Source organism: Pseudochaenichthys georgianus, chromosome 2 (assembly GCF_902827115.2).
Source record: "Pseudochaenichthys georgianus chromosome 2, fPseGeo1.2, whole genome shotgun sequence".
NCBI lineage: Eukaryota > Metazoa > Chordata > Actinopteri > Perciformes > Channichthyidae > Pseudochaenichthys > Pseudochaenichthys georgianus.
Window position 1 is genome coordinate 2,082,390 of NC_047504.1, and position 21,492 is coordinate 2,103,881.

General features: G+C 41.0%; 1 protein-coding gene across 1 annotated transcript in view; it reads left to right on the forward strand.

Annotated features, from left to right (window-relative positions):
• Positions 1 to 2,298: 2,298 nt before the first annotated feature.
• Positions 2,299 to 21,492, forward strand: part of LOC117457566 (activin receptor type-2A-like) — a 66,946-nt gene continuing 47,752 nt past the window's right edge. Inside the window, 4 exon segments of the mRNA XM_034097720.1 lie at positions 2,299 to 2,925; positions 2,928 to 2,965; positions 3,145 to 3,197; positions 3,200 to 3,223. Coding sequence (XP_033953611.1) covers positions 2,854 to 2,925; positions 2,928 to 2,965; positions 3,145 to 3,197; positions 3,200 to 3,223 — 187 coding nt within the window. The 5' untranslated portion in view covers positions 2,299 to 2,853.

Consider the following 21,492-nt stretch of genomic DNA (forward strand, 5'->3'; position numbering starts at 1 on the left):
TAATAATAAATAATGAGATGCAATTTTTAACTCACTGTCATATGATTATAGGCAATGGTGTTACACTTTCAAAAATGATGTTTAAGTTTAATAATAAAGATATTTTAATTTTGCTTATTGTGATATATACAGTAATCTTCATTTGTATCGATTTCAACTCCATGCAAGGTTTAATTCTGCAGATTTCCTATTTATTCCCGAAAGATAATAGCTTACAGTAAACCAATTTCTGATGATATGTTTTAGGTCTCCTTGATCTATAATATCTGTCAAGGAAGATGTGTTAAAATAGATGCATAACACAGATTTTTAAATGAAAATTGATAGATACAATTATCTTAAAATCCTCATTCATGACTAAAATCCTGCTACTTTTGCTTTTTTAAATCCTGCAGGGTAAGTGAAGAGTGAAGAGTTCGTGCAGGGTTCAACCGGAATTCCTGTTATTGAATTAGTTCATAGCTGGGGATGCAAGACAAAGGAATGTAACAATGAGGTGTAATCTAATCATGCCGTGATTGGAGACCATATTGACAATGCCCGTATGTGTAATCAGCTGTGTTTTGGATTCATGTTTTCTCCTTGGTATGATAAACATTTCCCGGACAGAGGCGAGGACTCCTACTCGCCCTTTCCACAAAGAAAGGTCAGTTGTGATGAAGGTTCAAAATCACTGCCAGGGGAAAATCATGTACAGGAAATGAACTCAAGCTCTAACCACTAAGAGCTGCAGGTCCGTGTGTTCTGAAGATGAAACACTTCAATATAGAACAGGTGACTCAGCTTCCAGCTTGGCAGAGAAATCCCTGGAGACCTTTGACCTCCTAATCGTTTAGCAGCGCTTATGGTTGGAGATCTGCTCCAGGCTATTAGAGAGATTAGTGTCACGCAGATTTGGGAATGGGCCAGGCCTATATCTGTACTTCATGGTATTCTCAGCATTTATTACTGAGCACCCAACAAATGTTGAAATATGGTATGATCATATAGTAGCACATACTGTTACAGCGTGAGACTATTTGTAGGTGCAAATGTATGTGTTGACCTACATAAAGTCAGGCTACATATTGTGTGAGCATGCTGATGAGTAAAAATAGACATGTTGTGATGTAAACCTCATGAAACATCACTATAATTGGCTATGGGTGCTGTTTAGGGTCTCCCATAGCTGTTGTTTATGTGTGCTGTATATTGTGGTTGGGAAAATGCATATATGCCTAATACAACATGATATTATTAACACATACACACACTTTGTAGCCTGCAATAACACGTTACTTGCTAATAACTGTCAAAACAGTGTATGTTATGTTTGTTTTGGGGTATTCCTTATTTTTTGAAAAGATGACCGCCCCTCTTATTGCAACAGCACACGCCATAGTGGAAAACGAGCCGCCTTCCAGAATAAAAACAATCCATAGCTCCTAAAGCAGATTCATCAAGTAGTTTGAAATGAGTCAAGCTCATACCGGAAATGGAACATTTTCGGCTACAAAATGAAGATAAACAAATGTGTAATAATTGGCAATACTAAATACAAACTGCAACATGTTATGAGTGCAAATTAGAAACAATTGTGTTCTCTCCTGAAACTTCCCACACAGCTAACGGGCAGCTCAGTAAACAGAAGTGTCACAGAGAAAAGGGGGTGTGTATTTCACTCGTCCTAATAGTAGAGGAAGGCCATTCTCCTGTCTTGCATAGTGGTGAAATGGTGAATAATCACGTCGTAGAATATCCCACCAGCCTTCCACAACATTAGAGTCAATATATATTTAGCTAGCAACTAGATGCTGAAGTTTGCACTACCAGCTAGCATCTCCGTCCAGACACCATTTTCGCCAGAATCCCTCTTTACGAAGCTCTAGTAGTCTGGGAGTTGGCTTGTCATAATATTTAATTTTGAGTCGCTATATCATTTAGTGAAATAATTGTTTTTAATGTTTTAACATTTGAACTCTCCGCACTTGCTAATGTTGTTACTTGCTAACAGCGTTGTTGGACGCTGTTAAAGAAGAAAGAAAAATAAATAAAACAATGCACAGTTTGTAATATGCCCTACATCTCATTGATAATGAATCTATATTTGCTTTAAGGGTAATTTGTGTGCATGCCTTCATTGCCTTGTTAACATGCTGCTTTTAACAAAACAACTTGGAATCAATTAAGTATATCTAATCTAATTTCACATTCCATTGAGACATTTTACTTTGAAATACTCTACCGGAAGCTTCATACATGAGTTTTGTTGACTTGACATTGGTCAGTGACGCCATCTTGAAATTGTCCCGACCAGAGGAGGCGAGGAGGAGACGGACTTGGGAAAAGCAGCTCGTCCTAAACTCGATAGCTGCATTAGCTACACGGATTAGCGGCAGCTTTAGGGGTTATTGCTAACATATGATAGTGTTTCCACTTGTTCATTCAAGTCATTTCGACGGGAGAAGGTAGTTTGGCCCACTTTGGAGAGGGCTAACACGGTGGAGGGAGCCTCAGTTGTTTCCCTGTTGGAGCGGACGGAGCTGCCCCGCCACTATCGGCAGAAACGGAGGTTTACACACGGAATATAACAACATATTACACGTTTTAGCCTCTTGTTGCCGCGGTAGGAGAATCTAAATGATTATTTCAACATCGTTTTAAAGCTATGCGATCGAGGGTGTCGAGGAGAAGTTTGATCGGAGAGCGAAGTGCGCTTGATTTCCAATCCGATGGATGTTAGCCCTGCCCGGCTGTGGCTTGGCTCTCTGCTCCGCTGCTGTGAGAATAACACAACAACAACAACAACAACAACACCACCACGTCTCTTCATAACAATGCTGCACACACAAGTATATGACAACCCCGGCTTGAATGCCAACAAGACAGCCTCCGTTGCTTGTCTGTAAACCTGGAAATACCTCCAACCATCCCCTCTGCTTCTTCTTCACCCCTCCTCTTCCTCCCTTCTTCTTCTTTTGGACTGGTAAGGCTTGCATTGCCTGGGATTTGTGGATTTAGCCTCGATATTGACATTTTGAAGATGTCCTTTTTGCACAGACAGAGCTCGGTGGAGCAGCAAGACATTTAATTTGACTCTTGAATTTGACATTTTTGGGCTTTTTTTTTTTAGTTTTTGCTTCTTTTTTTAAATTCTCTTTCTAGTTAGAGGATCAGATTCGGATGGAAAATGGGAGACGCCACCAAACTGGCCTTCGCCGTTTCCTCTTCTCCTGCTCTTCAGGTGGGTGTGGAGGGGGGTGGGGGTAATGCATGGTTTATTGTCAGATGTTGAGAACTCAGTATATTGTTCCCTCTGCAGAGTTGCAATGCTTGTTTTTATCTGTGGAGAATGCAGTGCATAGGGGGAAATCTGCCACTCAGAGTGTTATGCATCCTCCATGTGTGTCTGTCTATACATTGTACATGTGTTTAACATATCAGTAGTGAGCCCAAGCCTCAATTGGTCCTTGAGGGGTCTCTCATGGGACATACCAGTACGAATTGGGTTTTAAGCTAAATTCCATTACATAACTAACTACTCAATCCTCTCTGTTATTTTACAAGTTTCGGTATAAACAGATGTGCAATTAATAACATTAGTCAATTCTAACATCAGATGAATAAAGATGTGGAGTGACAATAAAAAGTGGTTAAAACCTGAGCTGGGTGGTCCACAACCTATATGATAAAAATAACAGTGGCAACTCTGCATTCATAGCCATTTAATACGCTTTGTATCTTTGATTTGTTCATAGCTGCTTACATATATCTGCTCAAAAGGTCATGGACATTTTGGTTGGTAGATAATCCAGGTGTAGGTGGGTTTAACCTTTTTAATTTTTTTTAACACACTGTTCAGTTTAAGCCACTTGTATTATACCATGTGTAATTTTAATCGCCACAGCAGAACAATTTTCACCCTTCATGTTGGAGAACATCCTTTATGCGTCCCCATTTCCCAGGGGTGGATGCATAATAAATGTCAGTGGGGTCAGTGAGGTGATGATAAGCTGCAAAGGGCCAACCGCGGAGGGCTGTTTTTCCTGCACAGCACAGACAAATATGGCATTTCTTCTGTTCCTCAATGCCAAAAGATATTAGAAGTAATTATGTTAGAAATACAAGAGGGCAGCAGTTGATTTTTGCAGCCCTGCTCCACCAGAAATAAGACAATCTATCCTCAAGGTGATGTGAATAACCAGGCACTGGTGGGTCGGTTTCACAATACATGAATGTGATGTTTACTTCATTACTTGCTGAAAAGGTGAATAATGGTTTCACTATGCTCCATCTGTTGACTAGGTGATGATTGACAGGAGGCAGATTCTAACACGACCACAGAGTGCATGAGTTGAAAGATTAATTTGTCTGGAAAAAACAACATTTGACCTGGAGGCAGCATTCTTATTCTTGTGTATAAACAGAAATTAGATTACTGGAAAAGTGCATTATTATTAAAGGGGACCTATCATGCAAAATGCACTTTTTGATGTCTTTTAGACATGCATATGTGTGTGTCCCCCCCCCCCCAGTGTGTCAGGGAACTCACAGATATGTTTTTTTTATATATATCTGAGACCCGTAGTACATGCCTAAAAATAGCATAATAGGAGACCGTTTAACAGATAAGGAAAACATTGTACTGTCTGTTATGTGCTTATGAAACTTAAATCTGTATTTCTGTGCTGCTTGGAAATGATCTACCTTGCTTATAAAATATCCAGTGTGTAAAAGTAGTTCCAATTAAGGCTTAGAAAGGTAAAATAAAAATCTGAAGTCGCAGTGGAGTTGTCCTTTTACAGCGAGCCCAGGGGTGTCTTTCAGGAGAAATTAAAAGGCTTCTCGAATACGGTAACAGTTATGGTTGGTTGAAGTGTAAGCCCAGGTGCTGTCTTTATTGCACAGTGCAGCAGATGATTATTCCGCTCATTACTGTCTGAAGTGGGGAAATGAATGGTTCCTACTTGAGGTGGTATAATAATCCTCGATGAAATCCAAGTTGAATTGGAAAAGCTCAAGACGCCACCAAGAAAGCCTGCGATAAGGCTCTCAGCCCACAGTGCTTCATTTGATGAGGAGCCAAACATATTCAGGATAACATTGAGATTTTGATTCAAAGGCGCCGAAAACCCTGTTTGTCGCTGTTTGGCAACTAATAACTCAAGTTATTAGTTGTCTTTTTATGTCTTTACTGTCTTTTTATGAGGTTATGTAATGCTATGTTGCACAGGGAGTAAGACACTATACTGGTCCTTAACAGCAAGGGGTAAGTGCTTTATCCTCCAGTTTAAAATGTTATGAAACAGACAAAAGCAAGCATGCTTAATCAATTAGTCTATTGACTAATTAATTAGGAAAAATGGTGATCGATTAGCTGTTGTCTCGGCCTCTTGGACACAAAGATTTCCTGTTTTAAATCATGTTATGTTGCAGTTCATTAAATATATTTTCTGTTTGCACAAAACAAGCAATACGTGAGTATCACCACTATAGACTTGTTATCTTTTGACTATTTCCTGACATTTTACAGAGAAAACAATTAGTTATATATTGACCAAGCATGTGGCGGATTAATCAATAGTCAATTAATTGCTTTATAACCGTGAATAGTTTTAAGAAACTGTGCCCGGCTAATGTCAATTTCTTTCTGAGGCATACCTCAACACTTACCTACTTATGTAATTATGAATCAATAAGACATGTCATTGTTACTAAGTGTTACGCGATACATGGAGTTTCTGGATATTTATTAATACTCAAAGTGTCTTAATTAAGCCTTAAAACCAGACAGGGCTTTTGGAATGGAGGGTGTCTGTTTCCACACAGAAAAGGCATAGATGTGAAATGTGACCTGGTTTAATGTTGCGTTCAGCAGCTGCCGAGTGTTTTGATCAGCGCTGGCATGTGTAATTGCTGCCGTAACACATGGCGGGTCAAGGTTGTCTGCCAATGTGTCGATGTGACAGGATCGTAAACGGGTTTCATGTGTGAGTTTTGCTACTTTGGGCTCAGTTTTGAACCTCCTGCTGAAACTAGAAAGAAATACATTTCCATTCTAACTGATAAAGCCACACTGCAACAGGCGGACGTTGAACCCGGGTCATCTGTTTGAAATGCGACCTCTGCCTTAGATCTCACGTGGGCTTCAACTGCAAATAGGTAAATATTGACTGTGCTGCCTCGGGAGTTATGGCAGTTTAGATCCTCTTAGATTCTATGGGACTGTGAGCTAGGAGCAATTGCGATTTAAAGATTGTGTTTATTTAAGCCTTTATTGAAGGGTGTCTTACATGAATCAAAAAATAACCCATGTCATGCTAACAAAGTGAATTATTGTGTTCTCTAAAAGCCAGCAATATCTGTCATTCATTTGATGTGGTTTTAAGCAGTAATATGGCGTTTGGCCCTTTTCCTAATGATGTAATGAGTATAACTAGTCTAAGTTGAAGCAGCAACACTCTGGCCTGTGTGTCCTCTTCATGATCTAAATGCAGCTCCGAGGTCATACCCGTGAGTACGTCATGTTTTGCCCGTAATCTGGGGGGAAATGGCCGTTTAGGTTTCTGTATACATCGTCCTCTGAGATGATAGATGGCGAGTCTTGTGCTCTTCCTTCACATTTGGCCCCCTTTTTTGTACACTGCAGCAGTTTCACACAGACATTGATCCTCTTGCACACCAGTGTAAGGTTACATCGATATGGCGAGGCTGAAGCAGCCCCGGGTTTAAAAAAAAAAAAGAAAGAAATCCTCAGCAGCAGATGTGATGATTCAGTTTCAGCTCTGCTTCGCATCAAACTTGAAACAGGATCTGAAATCAGTGATCAGACCAGAGTCTCTGTTCCGTCCCTTTGAGCTGGGGTTAACTTACATTATCCACTTTCTATAAATGGGGGAATTGTTTGACGGCAAAAAAAAATGTTGACAACATTTTTGCGCAACGTGTATCTGTGTTTGTCTGAATAGACCCTGACCTTTGACCTCCTTGCAGTGAATAGAAAGAGATAAAGATAGCTTTTCCTCCAGCGTGCAATTCATTATCAGATCAGATTCTCAAACTAAGCATTGGAAGGAAAATGAATACATTCTGGTTGTTTCTTTTAGCCAATTAACTATTAAACTGCTATTCAAATGCGACTTAGTTGTTCCTGGCAAAGGACACCCTTTTTCACAGGCATGGTTTATTATTGGAAGACATTTATAGTGTTCTTTTTATCCTAGAAACACTAGGTTTGATAAAGACAATCTGTGCTTTACTTTAAATTGCTCTTAAATCGTTTTTAAGATTACAAGGTCATTGAGTTGATAGTGAAATCAAAGAGCCTTTGTCAGCCATTCTGAAAACATTTGCATTTTTTTATGGCAGGTGTGGTCTGAGTATATAAAAACGGTAATTTCATGCATTTCATTTAATGTGTCTTTGAATTGAGATGGGGATGCTCCGATCGATCGGCCGCCAATCGATATCGGGCGATATTCACTCTCTGCCGATCGATCGGTGTTCTCTATAAATGCCGATCGCATGGCGTAAAATGATGACGTAAAAATACATGACACTTTTCTCTGTGCAAGCTCGCCAAAATGGCTACACCAGTCTGGCAGTATTTTAAGGTGTCCGAAAATGACAATAAAATAGCGGTATGCAAAGTGTGTGAAGCAGAAATCCTGCAGCTCCACCCGCTGTGACGGACCGGTGAGCGGAGCAACACACACATTGAGAGTTAGACCTAACACACTTAGCTATTTCATCTACCTCTGGAACTAGCTAAACTAGTTATACATATATTTATTCTTCACTGTCGGGTCACTCATCACTGAGCTGCATGAGAAGATACTGACCGGCTGTCAGGAGAGAGAGAGAGGAAAAGAGAGAGGCTTTCTCCAAAGTTAATGTAAACTTGAATAATGAACTTCATTTGAATGTAATAGTTATGTTGGTTGTTGTTTGTGGAAGCGCCAGTGAATGAGCCCCATTAACTGAGTTTTAAACATCACTTTAAATGGAAGATCCCCATAGGCCCCGCCCACTCGATCGGATCGGTATCGGCCGATACTGATTCCGACGATTGACCCCAAAATTGTCGATCGGAGGATCCCCAATTAAGACAATTTTCGCGGTGACTTCTTACCATCCTGTGCCCTCTGCTGCAGCGTTTTGGGTGTTTTTTGGACTGGTCTTTGTCCTATTTTCTCCCCTATCTATTTCTATAATGTTCTCTTGCATAATGCATAAGCCTCCAAAAGCACAGGTGTATTTGTTAAGGCCAGATGTAGCCTCGATTTCCCATTGGGCCCAACTAGTCAGACTTCTTTGCAGGGCCGTGTATCATTCTGTGCTTTAACATCGTAAAAACGAAAGGGCCGTGCTAGTTCATGGTCATGTTCATGTGAGTAAAATGGTAAACAGAAACAGCATGTTGCCAGATCTGTGCCGGGGGAATTATGACCCTCCTAAAATTAGACCTTGGCCAGGTGTTTTGTGCTCTGTGCCCACGGCAAGCTACCTTTTCGTGTGCCATAGTCTTATAGTTGCATTTATTCAGTGGAATATCTACTATGTGTGTAAATATGCACATACGTGTGGTTGAAAGACAGTAGAGTGTTCAATCATTAAAGTTGTGTTTTTAAAATTGGCTTTAAAAAATGGACTTTGGAACTTACCATCAACCCAACATTGGGCCAAATAATTGTCCTTCCAGCGGAGGAGGCGAAATCATTTATTTTGATCTCCTTACCTCTATTATTTTACATTAGACTGCATTAATACATCTAAATCACACTGGAAAAGAAGAAAATGGCGTATTCAACCTTCGTAAAGTTCAGTCGCAAACACTATTCCTCTTTTTGATTCCCTGCTCACTGAATTATTGGAAATCATTCAACTGATGGTCAATTGATTGCCCTAGTTTATCATGTGTGAAAAGCATGGTAGGTAATCTTTTTTATAATTACACAATGATGTTTCAACTGATTGTAACGGCCTAGGGCTTCTCTTAAAGCACACTCACCACATTAATGACTATCTAAACTTTCACTACAATTAAGAATCATCAAAATACCATAATTGCTGTCGAGGGGATTTTCTTCGGCAGCAGCTATTGTTGCAACCTACTTGTGGTATCACCGGGTTCAGCTTTGCCACACAGGACAGAACGGTGGAAAAGCACCTCAGAGGGTAGGTAATTAGAGGAAATCGTTTGGGTTTAGTGTAGTTTCTGAGGCTACAGGTGCAGTAAATCTTACATGCAGCTCAAAGCCAATGCAAGACATTTATTTTTGCAAATGATGTAATGCACTGAATCTTTTTATTACAGCAGTGGTAGGGGCAGTGATCGGACTGAAATAAAAGACATGTTTAATTCAGCTTTTCCTCCCCGGAGGAAGCAGAGATGTTGACAATGATTAGACAGTGTAAGACAGTAAGAGCTACACTGATACTGATACATCTGCTCAATACGGCACTTATTCATCATAATAATCAGACTCCATTATTCTCCCGTTTTGCCACTAAGTAGTCTTTTTGTTGTCGGTACAATGAGTGTAAATGAAATCATACTTACGGAACATGGATGACTATAATGCTACTGATCTACGACTATACCCGAGTAATTGTCAGGTCTTAGGAGCGTGAGGGTCAACCCCCCGTAACTAAAAGGTCACGTGTTTGACATCCGCTACAAGCATTCATCCTGTCACTGCCTGCGTCCTTGAGCATAACCCAATCGGCTCTTCTCTTTGTACGTCACGCGGGATGAGAGCAACAGCTAAAAGCCTAAAATGTAACTGCGGTCCGAGCGCACCTCTAAATGGGAAGTCGATGAATTGCCCGTGTAGCCATTACTGACTCTAATGAGAACAAATGATAGGGATTCCAAGGTTGAAAAGGCAACGTCACCTTTGGTGTGTGTGCTGTGGCGATTAACTCAAGATATTTAGATACAACTATTGAAATATACACAAGACTATTTTATTTAAGTGTGGTCCAGATTGGTCTTTTACTGTAATTAATGCATCCTGCAGATGTTGCTTTATGTGCTTGGGAGCGTTTCAGTCTAGACAGGCTGGCTGCTCAGACTGAGAAGCCTGGCTTTGATCCTTGATTAAAAACTGCGAGCTGTACATTCATCATGCTCTTGTTTCAGGCTCTCTCGAGGGTCCTCGCCTGCTTTGCGCTCCCTCCTTCCTCTTCGTCTTCGCCCGTCTCTTGCCAACATTCCTTATTGTCATGAAGGTCGTGCTAACCTCTTATCACCAATCCCACTAAAGGGTAATGGTGTCTCGCACACACTGTTCGCCTGTGATATTGGGGGTCTGTTATCCGGCCATTATTGTTGCTGTCCCTTTGTGTTGCTATCTGATGAACCTCAAATGTTAGGATGCTTCGAGAAGCAGCCATATGGTGTGCAAAAACATCAACAGGTATTTCGTCTGACATTTCTGGCCCCTGTTATTGAAAGAAGAAAAAGCCAGACAAATTCAATAGGGATGTCTACAGAAAATATAATAGAAGAGTAGCTACTCAATTCACCTTGAATATTTGCCTTTTCAGCTTTTTTAGCCGTCTTGTCTTTTGACACTGGCTGCTCACTTGTAGCTTAAACCTTTTATATGAGGGGATTTGTTTGGTCTTGAAACTCTTGGTTGTCTGACAAGTTTTTTCTTCCAGAGCAGTATTGACGGGAAAGAGAGTTTTGAAATGTCAGCAGTCACTGAGTCATCTTCGGTTTGAAGAAAACTTTAAACCCTGCAGATATTATTTATTCCCTGCATGAAGGGAGTCAAACACTTACTGCACCTATAATATAATATCATTCAAAATACACACGTTTTATTTGGGCTGTGAGGGGCCTTGTGACCAGTATGTGTCATTACTTTAAACTAAATATAAAGACGAGGCAGTGAGGTCGTCTGACGGCTGTTCAGATGAAAAAGAGGGATTTATTAGCTCCCGACATTTATTGGTTTGTCTTGTACAAATGTGAAGCCGGCGAGTGCAAACAGTGAGCGTAATTGAACGTCTTGGCGGACCACGTGAGATGACTCATAATGGAGCGGTGCATTAGTTACACACATCAGCAGCAGTGTGGGCTAACCTTGACCACAGAGTGTATTTCTGTACACTTTCTCCCCTCTTTGCGTTTTCTAATGCAAGCAAAGCTGCAGAAGCTGAGCGCTATGGCTGCAAAGTATACCAACATTTAACCAAAATCGCAATATGGATGCAATTTCAGTCAAAAATAATTGCAATTAGTACTTTTTCCATATCGTGCAGCCACACTAATCAACACTGTTTGATGGTTATTTGATATCATATTGTTTTTCAAGGTGTGTATTCACTTATGATGGTTGCCTGAAGCACATTGAATACGTTTTCAGCAGTGGATTATGGGAAATCTCTGGACTGGATTCACAAAGGACCAATCTCCCACTACAGTTTATATCATGGTGTTGTCTGCCAGTCTCCCTCCTCCCCCCCCCCCCCCCTCCGCTCTTCCCTTATTGATTGCTTGTTTTATAAAAGTGAATTGTACCGCCGTACATCACGGCTTTGTGATGTTACAATATCACTGAAAACTCAATACGCAGTTCAGCTTTAAGCCCAAGTGGCACTTAACACACCCTTCAAATAAATCCAAACAATTCAAGCACAGAGGGGATGGTGGGGGAGGGGGATTTGTACAGATCCTTCTCCACCACTAGAGATAACGAGGAGTTTTAAATGGCCCGTCCTGCAAAGAATGTACGGTATGCAGTGGATGACTGTAGCCCATTACCAAAGAGGGACACGGGGTATGTTCTCAGTGTGCAAACTGTACAGCCGGCGTCAATTTAACGGCGAGAGGCTCCGGCAACCGGCCCCATCAGCGCTAATTGAGGCGGAGACCAATGGGCGTTTGTCGCTCGGGCATACCAGCGGGGATTAGAGGGATTGGATTCAGTTGCTGAGTGCTGTGGTTTTTAATGCCCCCCCCCCACCCCCCACTCACCACGTCCCTCCTCCCGGCCCGTGGAAAGACTGCAGTCTTTGTGACCAGCTCACCCGAGCACCTCTGCCATGTCACGACAGCGTCTGATCCAGCGTTAATGTAGCACTCTGCAATATGACTGTCTACTGTCAAATAGTGTCTCCACTCTTACCTCTCCATTCATTCAGCTACAAAATGACCACTGTAATGATTCAAATTATACAGCTTTGCCACATTTTCCACTTTCATCCAAATAACAAATCTCATCTGACACATTCGTACACTTTCCCCCCCTCATTTTCTGAGTATAACCATTAGACTGTGATAAATATCTCTTAAACACCAATCAGGCACCATGGCTCATTTCTTATCAAACGTTGTGCTATGGGACTTCCGCTAGCTCTAAGACAGGGGTTCTCAAAGTGTTGATGAGTGAGGGCCAATGTAGGTACCCAATATTGGATTGAGGGCCGCCCAAGAAAAAACGGAACACAAAGTAATTCCAAAACAAATCCTTTCTTTATTGTACTAACCAATTACCGCAACTTGTGAGATGCCTAGTTGCCATGCAACCAGTAGTCTAGCAAACTTTCCACAAGCTGTCATTCATAATTTAGGAATGACAACCCAGGGGGCGCAGTTTTACCATTCTTAACCCTCTGGAGTCTAAGGTTATTTTCTCGATTTTTAGATGTTTTCTTAAATCACCTTTTAAATGTATTTCTTCTAACATGGCACCCCATGTGTTACATATCAAAATGTTCAGGACAATCTCTGGTCTTGCTATATATGCATATTGCTCACCTTAGAGCACTGTTTGATGAGATAAGCAGCTCAAAAGCTTAAAATGTGACATCAGATTTTTGGAAAATCTTCAAAACTCTTGTGAAAACACACATGTACTCATGTGATCGAATTGTTTTGGTGTTTTAGATTTGGTTACCAAAGTCCTAGGATCACAAAAGCAGTGAAATATTTGAATTACACTGTATATAAATGTGTTAATATTCATGTCTAAAATGAAAAAAATTCAATTCGAATTTTGAGTAAAATAGGTGTTTATCACTGTACTTTCACCACAGCAGGGACTGAGATACACCAGGACTGAATAATGACTTCATATTACATACCAAGGTTCATGTGATGTGTACAAATACAAATTTAGCATTCAACCTTTTTTTCAACCAACTATTTATATAAATGTCAAGACAGTGTCAAGGTCTTTGTCTGTCTTCCAAGACAGTGGGTCTGGCTGCTGTGTGGGTGGGGGTGATGGTGCATGGGCTGCTGTGTAGGTGGGGTGTTCAAGTGCTATACGAGACCTCCACGAGACCTCCTTGCTGGCTGGGTTGAAGGTGATGGCTGTAGTGGAGCCTTTGTGCTGAGGTGCATCTTGACCTGGTGGCAGCCGCAGATGGAGGTGGAGGCAGCTGTAGTGATGATGGTCTGCTGGTCCTTGGTGGTGATGGCTCTGGTGAAGGCCCTTGAGCCACAGTAGATCTTGACCTGGGGGCCGGCACAGATGGATGTGCTGGCTGCTGGATAAACGCCGCCTGTGTAGGACAATAATTACAACTAATTTCATTGAAATAAAGTTCAAGTAAAATGTTGCTCAAGCACAAATAACAATGCACACATAAAAATAAAGTTTGGGAGGTTGCAGAAGGAGTCTCTCTCTCTCTCTCTCTCTCTCTCTCTCTCTCTCTCACACACACACACAGGTATTTCCAGTTACTTTACATTCAGTATAAAATCACAGACACACACACACACACAGGCTACCTCTGATTACAAAGTCTCATCTGTACAGGACGGTAAAATAATAACAGGCACACATATAAATAAATCTATGACAAAGTCTCACCTGTACAGGACGGTAAAATAATAACAGGCACACGTAAATAAATCTATGACAAAGTGTCATCTGTACAGAACAGTATGATAAAATAATCGATGACAAAAACATGTCACTGTAAATGTCTCCGTTGTGGGACGAATAAATGATTAATTTAATCATCTACACATGTAATCTCACTTTTACACACCAACATAACGTTAACACAGAGTAAACGTTTGCTAATGGAGTCTATTTTGTCCCAAGAAAAAGTTCATGACTATCGATAAAAAATATATATCAATAAACCTATTGCTCATTTTCGCGGTATTCCCCACACATTGCCAGTACACTATTACTGTAATATTTACACTCACCCATGTCCAAATGGATCCTTGTTGTTGTCTTTGTGTTCTTCTTCTTCAGAAGAGTCGAAGACTTCAGGTTCTGAGGGTCTATCTTCACTGCTGCTAGCGAAAACAATCTCTAGCGAAGTCGGCAACTTTTAGCCATTTTCTCTGTCTCTCTCTCCCCTCACAGACGTAAACTGATGGGAGACACGTGGTTTATGTTTTTTTTACTTGGTGGGTTGGCCCTTAGTGATTTCTCGATGTCCATTGGTCATTTCAGACCATGATGGCTGCCGGCCGAGATTTCCTTGACGGACACACAAATCCACCAATCCCACACAGTGTAAAGTCAAGCTGCTTTGAGCGGCCATATTGGCTGCTGTGCCCTGGTTACAGTCTCACAGGAGATACCGCTGGAAAGCTACTCTTCCAGCGATTTCGCGGATATCTGAATCATATTTCTACTCTTTATTATCGAAAATATATGATAAATTACGTAAAATTATGCGCACCTGGCGCTGGAGTCAGTGGACGCCGGCGCGTCCACTGACTCCAGAGGGTTAAATTCCATTCTTACTAGATACTACCATGGAGGATTAAAATATAACGCATGCATTTCAGTGTGTCACATTAACTATCACGGGCCGCCAGAAACACTTCCGAGGGCCGCTCTAAGATAATGCTAACCTCACAGTCAGTGGTGTCCCATCATGCCCCTAGCTAGGGCTGCTCGATTATGGCAACAATCATAATCTCGGTTATTTGGGTCAATCATTGATATCACGATTATTAAAAACGATTATCCTTTTACTTTGAAAACATCCATTTATTGAAAAAAAAAAGTATGTTTTTAACAGTTGATTACCCCGAACTTTAAGTATAATTCAACTGAAAAACCAAAAAAAGATGAATTTTTTTTTTTTTTTAATTAAAAATAAATAAATAATCGTTTTATTTCGATTATGTTGTTTTCATAATCGTTGCAAGACAAAATCGTAATTGCGATTTAAAATACGATTAATTGAGCAGCCCTACCCCTGGCCCCTAATGCCTGTAATAGTTAAAAAGCTATTAATGATGTAGAAACTCTTTATCAGGAGCTGCCCTAAAGGAAGATGCATTTCTAACCAGCGGGGCCTACTTCTATGTTCCTTTTGATGAGCCATTAAAATGCAGGTTTGTGATTGGTTTGGTCTCCAACACGGCTTAATGTTACTGAATCTGTTTGTGCCATCCTGCAGGGAAATGACAGACACAAACATAGCGCTTTAATGGATGTTGTAACCTATCCTGGCAAATAACATTGATTTATCTGGTTTTGGAAGACACCTTTTTAGAAGGACAGCTTGATTGATTGTAGCCCAATCGAAGTGACAGTTTACAAAGTGTCTAAACTCATTTTACCCCAATGCCATATCTATATTCTTCTTCAAAAACTGACTGAAGCACGTTTGCCTCTTTTCCCCAGAATGTTTGCAGGGCATTATCACTAACTTTAATCCAATAATGCAGCAATACTACTAAAAATGAAGATGTGTCCAAATGGGCAAAATAAAAAGCTGTATTGAGTTTATCTTGCGTTATTCATGCCAGGCATAGGGTGTCAAATTGCATCAGGAGCAACAACAACTGTTACTGGAAAGCCAAGAGCTCTGCAGACATCATTTTGACCCCGAGCCTCACCCTACCTTTTTATTCGACACTGTTCAACAATCACATTTGTTTTTAGCGCAGGTCACATATTTACCCACACATACCAGCGCCCCGTACAACCATACATCAACTCAAATCTATTTCATCTCCGCCTGGACGCAGATGATAGGTTGATCCGTAGAACAAATTCCATCATAATGAACAATCCCCGCTCCTGGCAGCCTCACAAAAAAAGCCTTGATGAATGGGTTGTTTACCTACTTCAGTGCATGTAGTGCTGAGTGCAGGCCTGGCCCGCCAAAATGCCTTTTCATTACGAGGCTGCAGAGCCCTGTGACCAGTCACTGAGGGGAAACTGGATATCGCTTCTTCCTGTGTTCCTCAGCAGTCGTCAGGCAAAAACATGCCCGATGGACACTTCTTGAGTCTTAAATATCACACTGTAATGCAGTTATTGACTGTATTATTTTTCGTTTTTTTTCTCGAGTAATTATGCATCTTTGGAGCCGAGTATCAGCTGTCAGTGAAACCAGAAACGTGCAGTCATTGCTTTCAATATGGCCGCCAATCTGATGACAAACACTCTATATTGTGGTGTTAAGCGACTAGCAATAGAAACAAGACAATCATACATTTATCTTGTGTAGTTTCTCCTTTCATAACCCTAAACAAATTATACAGATAGTACTTACACTCAACCTCAATGCCTCTACATTTTAATAAAAAAAAGCGTATTTGCACAGTTTCTCAATTTGGAACCTATCAAGTATATCCAATCTAATAGAAAGTGTTAAGAACTGAGGTTAAAATGTAGCTTTTGGCTGATGTTGTTTTTCTCCCATGGCTGTTCAAACTCAGAGGAACAAAACTGTTTTTGCTTTTCCGCCACAAGCTCAAGGATTCCTAAATAAATCAGACACTTTATCTGTTTCACCATCCAGCTTTAGTTTCTTAGAGTAGAGCGAACCACCCCCCCAGGCGTTTGCTGGCTACCTACCAACGCGACTTAGTCGAAACTTCTCCAACGTTTGGCAGGTGGTTGGTGGTCATGTACCACCCAGCATGCACCTCACTGTCCTGGACCTAGATCAGACCAGAACCATCTCTGCTGCGTGGCTCCAACCTTGTAGCCCTCACACTTAGTGATGAAATAGACATGTGCTAATACACAGGATCTGATGTAGCTCTCCTGTGTGCATTTTGTTTCCTCTTTGGCACTCTGGCTTGTATTTGAGATGGGAATGGTGGTTGGAGTGAGTGCATGTCATTTGAGTAAGAAAGTGAATGTGTGCCAGCTCAGGCTACTTACTGTCTCATAAAAGGAAATACTTAGAGGAGGAATTGATTATGGTCATATTTCACAATTGGAAAATACAGTGTGTCAGAGTTAGATGAACAACAAATAATGCCGTATTTTTGTTCCGAAGATTTCGAAACAAAAACGATGATTTTTTATCCATCTATAAGAATTACGGTTTAGATTTTTCATCGGCATAAAACGAGTTTATTTCCTGTACTTGTTCAATCCTTTAATCATATATTTATGAAAAGCGTTTTTAGCAATGGATGTTACTTTATGATTGTATAATGTATTCTCATTGATATACTGTCAATACTCCTAAATAGAAAAGCAAGAGAACATTTTGAATGACTTCTTAAAGCTGCTAACTCAATTAATGTAATCTTCATAACAGCATTCTGTGGACCTCGCTCCCTAACTTTGGTTTAGTTCATTATCCATGCTGAGCACAAATCATGATTGATCATTAAAGCACTGGGAGCTTGAATCAATTTGTTGCAGATTTGGTTTCTTTTTGAAGCTCCAGGTGAAGTGGGGCCAGCAGCACGTTGGGCTGTTTGTCAGCCTTCAGGTCTATCACAGTGCATCTGACCCCGCCATCAAAGAGGGAAGCATCGCCCTCTGCGTCCTGCTCTCAGTGTCGAAGTATTTCTCAGATTTGGCTTCTCGGAATTGCCTCTACCCAACACGACCTCTTGGCCGCGATACAAAGATTGAATTTTCAGGGCCGGCAGCAGATAATCAGTAATCTCAAGTCGCAGCATCTCTGCCAAGTCCACAATCTTTTCCATCTTCATATTACACTCTCTAGTGAATCTCCTGTTTTCAGTCTAATTCTTCTCCCGTCTAATTGCCTCTGTGGTTGCAGGAATATCTTTACGTTTATTTCCCGTCAATCCGTTGGGGACTTGGAGCTTAATCACAGTGGAGTGGAGCATCAACTAAATGCCCAAAATGTCAGTGAATTTCCAGAGCAAGGGGTGAGGAGGGTTGAAGCAGTTTTTCACAAAGTCCCAGTGGATTGGGAAGTGGGTCGGGCATTTAGACACTTTGCAGGGGGAGGCATTGCTAAATGTCCACAGATAAAGTAGGTCGTGGTTAACCTTGATACATCTCACATATAACTAGAAGAGAGATGGAGAAAATGATAAAAACATGCAATATTGAAGGTATTGTGTTGACTGTATTGTGTTGACTGTATTGTGCGCTAGTATTCATCTTGATGAAGTAAAGGTCTGACAAAGCATTCCTTTATAAATGAAACCTTACAATAACTCTTTGGTTTATTGCCGGACTTTCTTAGAATGTGCGTCACGGTGACGCATTTCTTATATATGAAGTTTAAATAGATATTTTTCTTTACCCATTTCCCCCATATATGTTACAAACACCGTCTCCCAGAAAACCACAACCTCGCTCTACGCACTTTGGCTATCGTCGCCCAATGCTGTGTTTCTTTCTCGACCATTCTCTCCAACAAACGTTATTAGGACAAACAATGTGGCCTGTTCTTCTCATGTTTGACATTTCCAAGCGTGAAATGTCTCCCAAGACAAAGAGCCTTCTCTCTTTATTGCCTGGATATGTGCCTGTGGGTGGAAGCCCTATTGTATGTCCTTGCACAATTGCTCGTGTAGGCTCTGCACTCACTGACTTTATCCGCTTTGGTGAACTCTGAGCTTGCGACTGAGTCAGAAGATTGATTTCTCCGCTTTATATCCTTCATATCCGCCATCCACCTTTGGTACACTGCGCTATAGGCAACCAGCCTGTATTGTCACCTCAATTCAGCGCCGTGATTGATTTGAGCTCTTAACGGCTGTTTTTACACCACGGCACTGTATTTGCAGTTCGCATGGCTCGCAGCTCTTTGACACACAGTGTAATATCTGAATGGAGGCGTTATCAATGGAGCTGCTGAGGTGTTGCGGCTTGCCTTGGCCGAATAGAACAAAGACGTCAGGCTTTAGTCATGCTTTTTGTATTTGAGCAATGTCATTTTCAGAAAAGCATCAGGCAACAGCAAAATGTAAGAACACAATTAAAATCCTATAGAAAGAGCATTGTGGGATTAAACAAAGCAACCGTTCCCAGCTTCTCAAATGTGTGGCATTTCATGCTTCATGTGATTGACTTGTTTTTGTTTCAAGAATGTTGGCCAATTGGATTGTGGGAAAATATGCTAGAAATGTCCTCAACATTTTTTGACATAGTAAAACGATTAATAGACTTTTGGACAAAATAATCTGCAGATTAATTCCCAAAATCATAAGTTACAACCCTATACGAAACAATTGCTTGTATTATATTATAAACCAAAGCTTTTCTAGTGACCTTCAAGGAACTAAAGGCTCTAAATAAGTCAACAAATCAAATCTTATGACCTCTTTTGATTCTTTATTATGGTTTTATGTATGGAACTCCAGTTCTCTAGCAACACAACAGTGGGGTATTTGTTTCATTTGGGTACTGCAAACTCATTATTTTGAGTTGGTTGTAATGAAGTGCACGCAGGAACTTCCTGTTGCATGCATTGTAAATCCCTCCAGTCAAATGGAAATGCGCATGCAGAGCACCTGAACGCATCGTTCCGCGGGGATCAGCTCCAGCATGGCTGATGTTGTTACACCAGAAGTGGCTAATGAGCTAACCTTCCGCTTTACCTCCGCATACCTCTCTGTAATTATCGCCTTCAGCTCCCACAAGAGCCAGTGAAAGGGAGCGGGGCTTTCATCCCCATCCAGCAGGAACAGAAACAATGGAGAAACCAGGCGCCATACAATGGACACTTAAACTGCCCGATGGAGTGGATGAATTTACTAAACAGCGGGTGATGTTGCTGCTTATTTTGAGTCAAAGGATACATCATGTCGTAGCATTATAACACAGCTTAGAAAATAAACTATCCGCACTGTTTGGGATATTCAAAGCACTTGATTTAAATACGGTAGGTATTGTTTGCTTTATTTTCTTATGTTTCCTGTAGCCATTTAATGGTTCCGATTGGAGCAGCTACCTTTGTTACCAACTTCTCCTCGTCTTGTCTCTACTTCAGCTTTCAGTGTCTAGCTCAAGGGCATTTTAGCTGCAGCTTATGTTGAAAAACGAGTTAACTTTCCATTTCTTTGGTTTGTTTTTGCACAGCCTAAGCAGCAATCTAACTCAGATTCATTGTTTACCTTCATTTGGTGCCGTCAGTTGTCGGGACACTTTTTGATTGAACAGTCCAAGGCTTCCAGTTCATAACTCTTCAACATGCTTTGAATAACTTCAAAGTCTCTCCCTTTAATTGATCAAAATGACGGGTGGCCTTCAGGTTTCTCAGTCTGTTAAAAGACTTCAGTCAATGACGGGGACATTTCAGTTCTGCCTGTTTCTGTGAAGTAGTTTAGGACTTCATGTGGAATGGATTTTACGAGTAAAAAGCGGCAAAGAGGCAGAGTGACTTCACCTGCCAGTGAAGTGGCCGCTCTCCACCAGCTGCAGCTGTTATTGAAGAGAGACCTGCAGCGCTTCCATGACCCTGGATGGCATTAGCTGGCTTTACGTAAGCAGCCATTTTATTGAAAAATATCATGATCTACCAAAAAGTAACCTTCATTACGGAAGCTAAGCCCTGATTTCTGGAAGATTATGTGACTGGAAACACTTTCAGGGCGGTCTGGACACTTCTGTTTTGCGAGGTTATTTCACTGGGAGAGCAGAAGTGGATAAGGATTATATAAATCTGAGCATTACTCTTTATTTGTCCTGGACTTTTCTGTTAAAATACGGAACATTTTGAGTCATTACGGCAAAACAAAAGCCAGTAAAGGGAGGGTGCAAATCCTTCCTAGTATGACAAATACAATTTAAGGGAAGTTAGATCAAAACAAGTATAAATACATTTGGAAACTTATTTTTTAATAACCCAACACATTATGATAATTATAGAACTCCAACCGACACACATTTAAAGGCCATATAAAATAGATGATGTACAATTTTCATATTGACTTATCATAAAACAGACATGATTCATACTTTGCAAAGTTCTTCAGTAGCAATGGGAAGTTTATAACCCTTTGACTCATGCACTGCCTTCCTTTTCCAAGCTTGGTGAGCTGTTTTTCACCCAAACTAGTAAGTCACTTTCGTATCAAAGTTGGCTGTTTGTCAGCAGAAATTCAATCCTGTGAAAAGATATCACCTTGATAAGTACCTGAGCAATAAAAACAGCTTTGAAATGTGGTTTCTCGGGTCAAGAGAGGCACCACTCAGCGGTAAAACCCTACTCACTGGTCCTTTTGGGGCACACAATGATACGTAGGAAGCAGTCCTGGCTTCCTGTGTGTCTGAAACATTTAGCTGCCGTGTTGTCAGCCGTCTAAACCGGACTAACTCTCTGACAGCTGATGAGAGGCAGCGG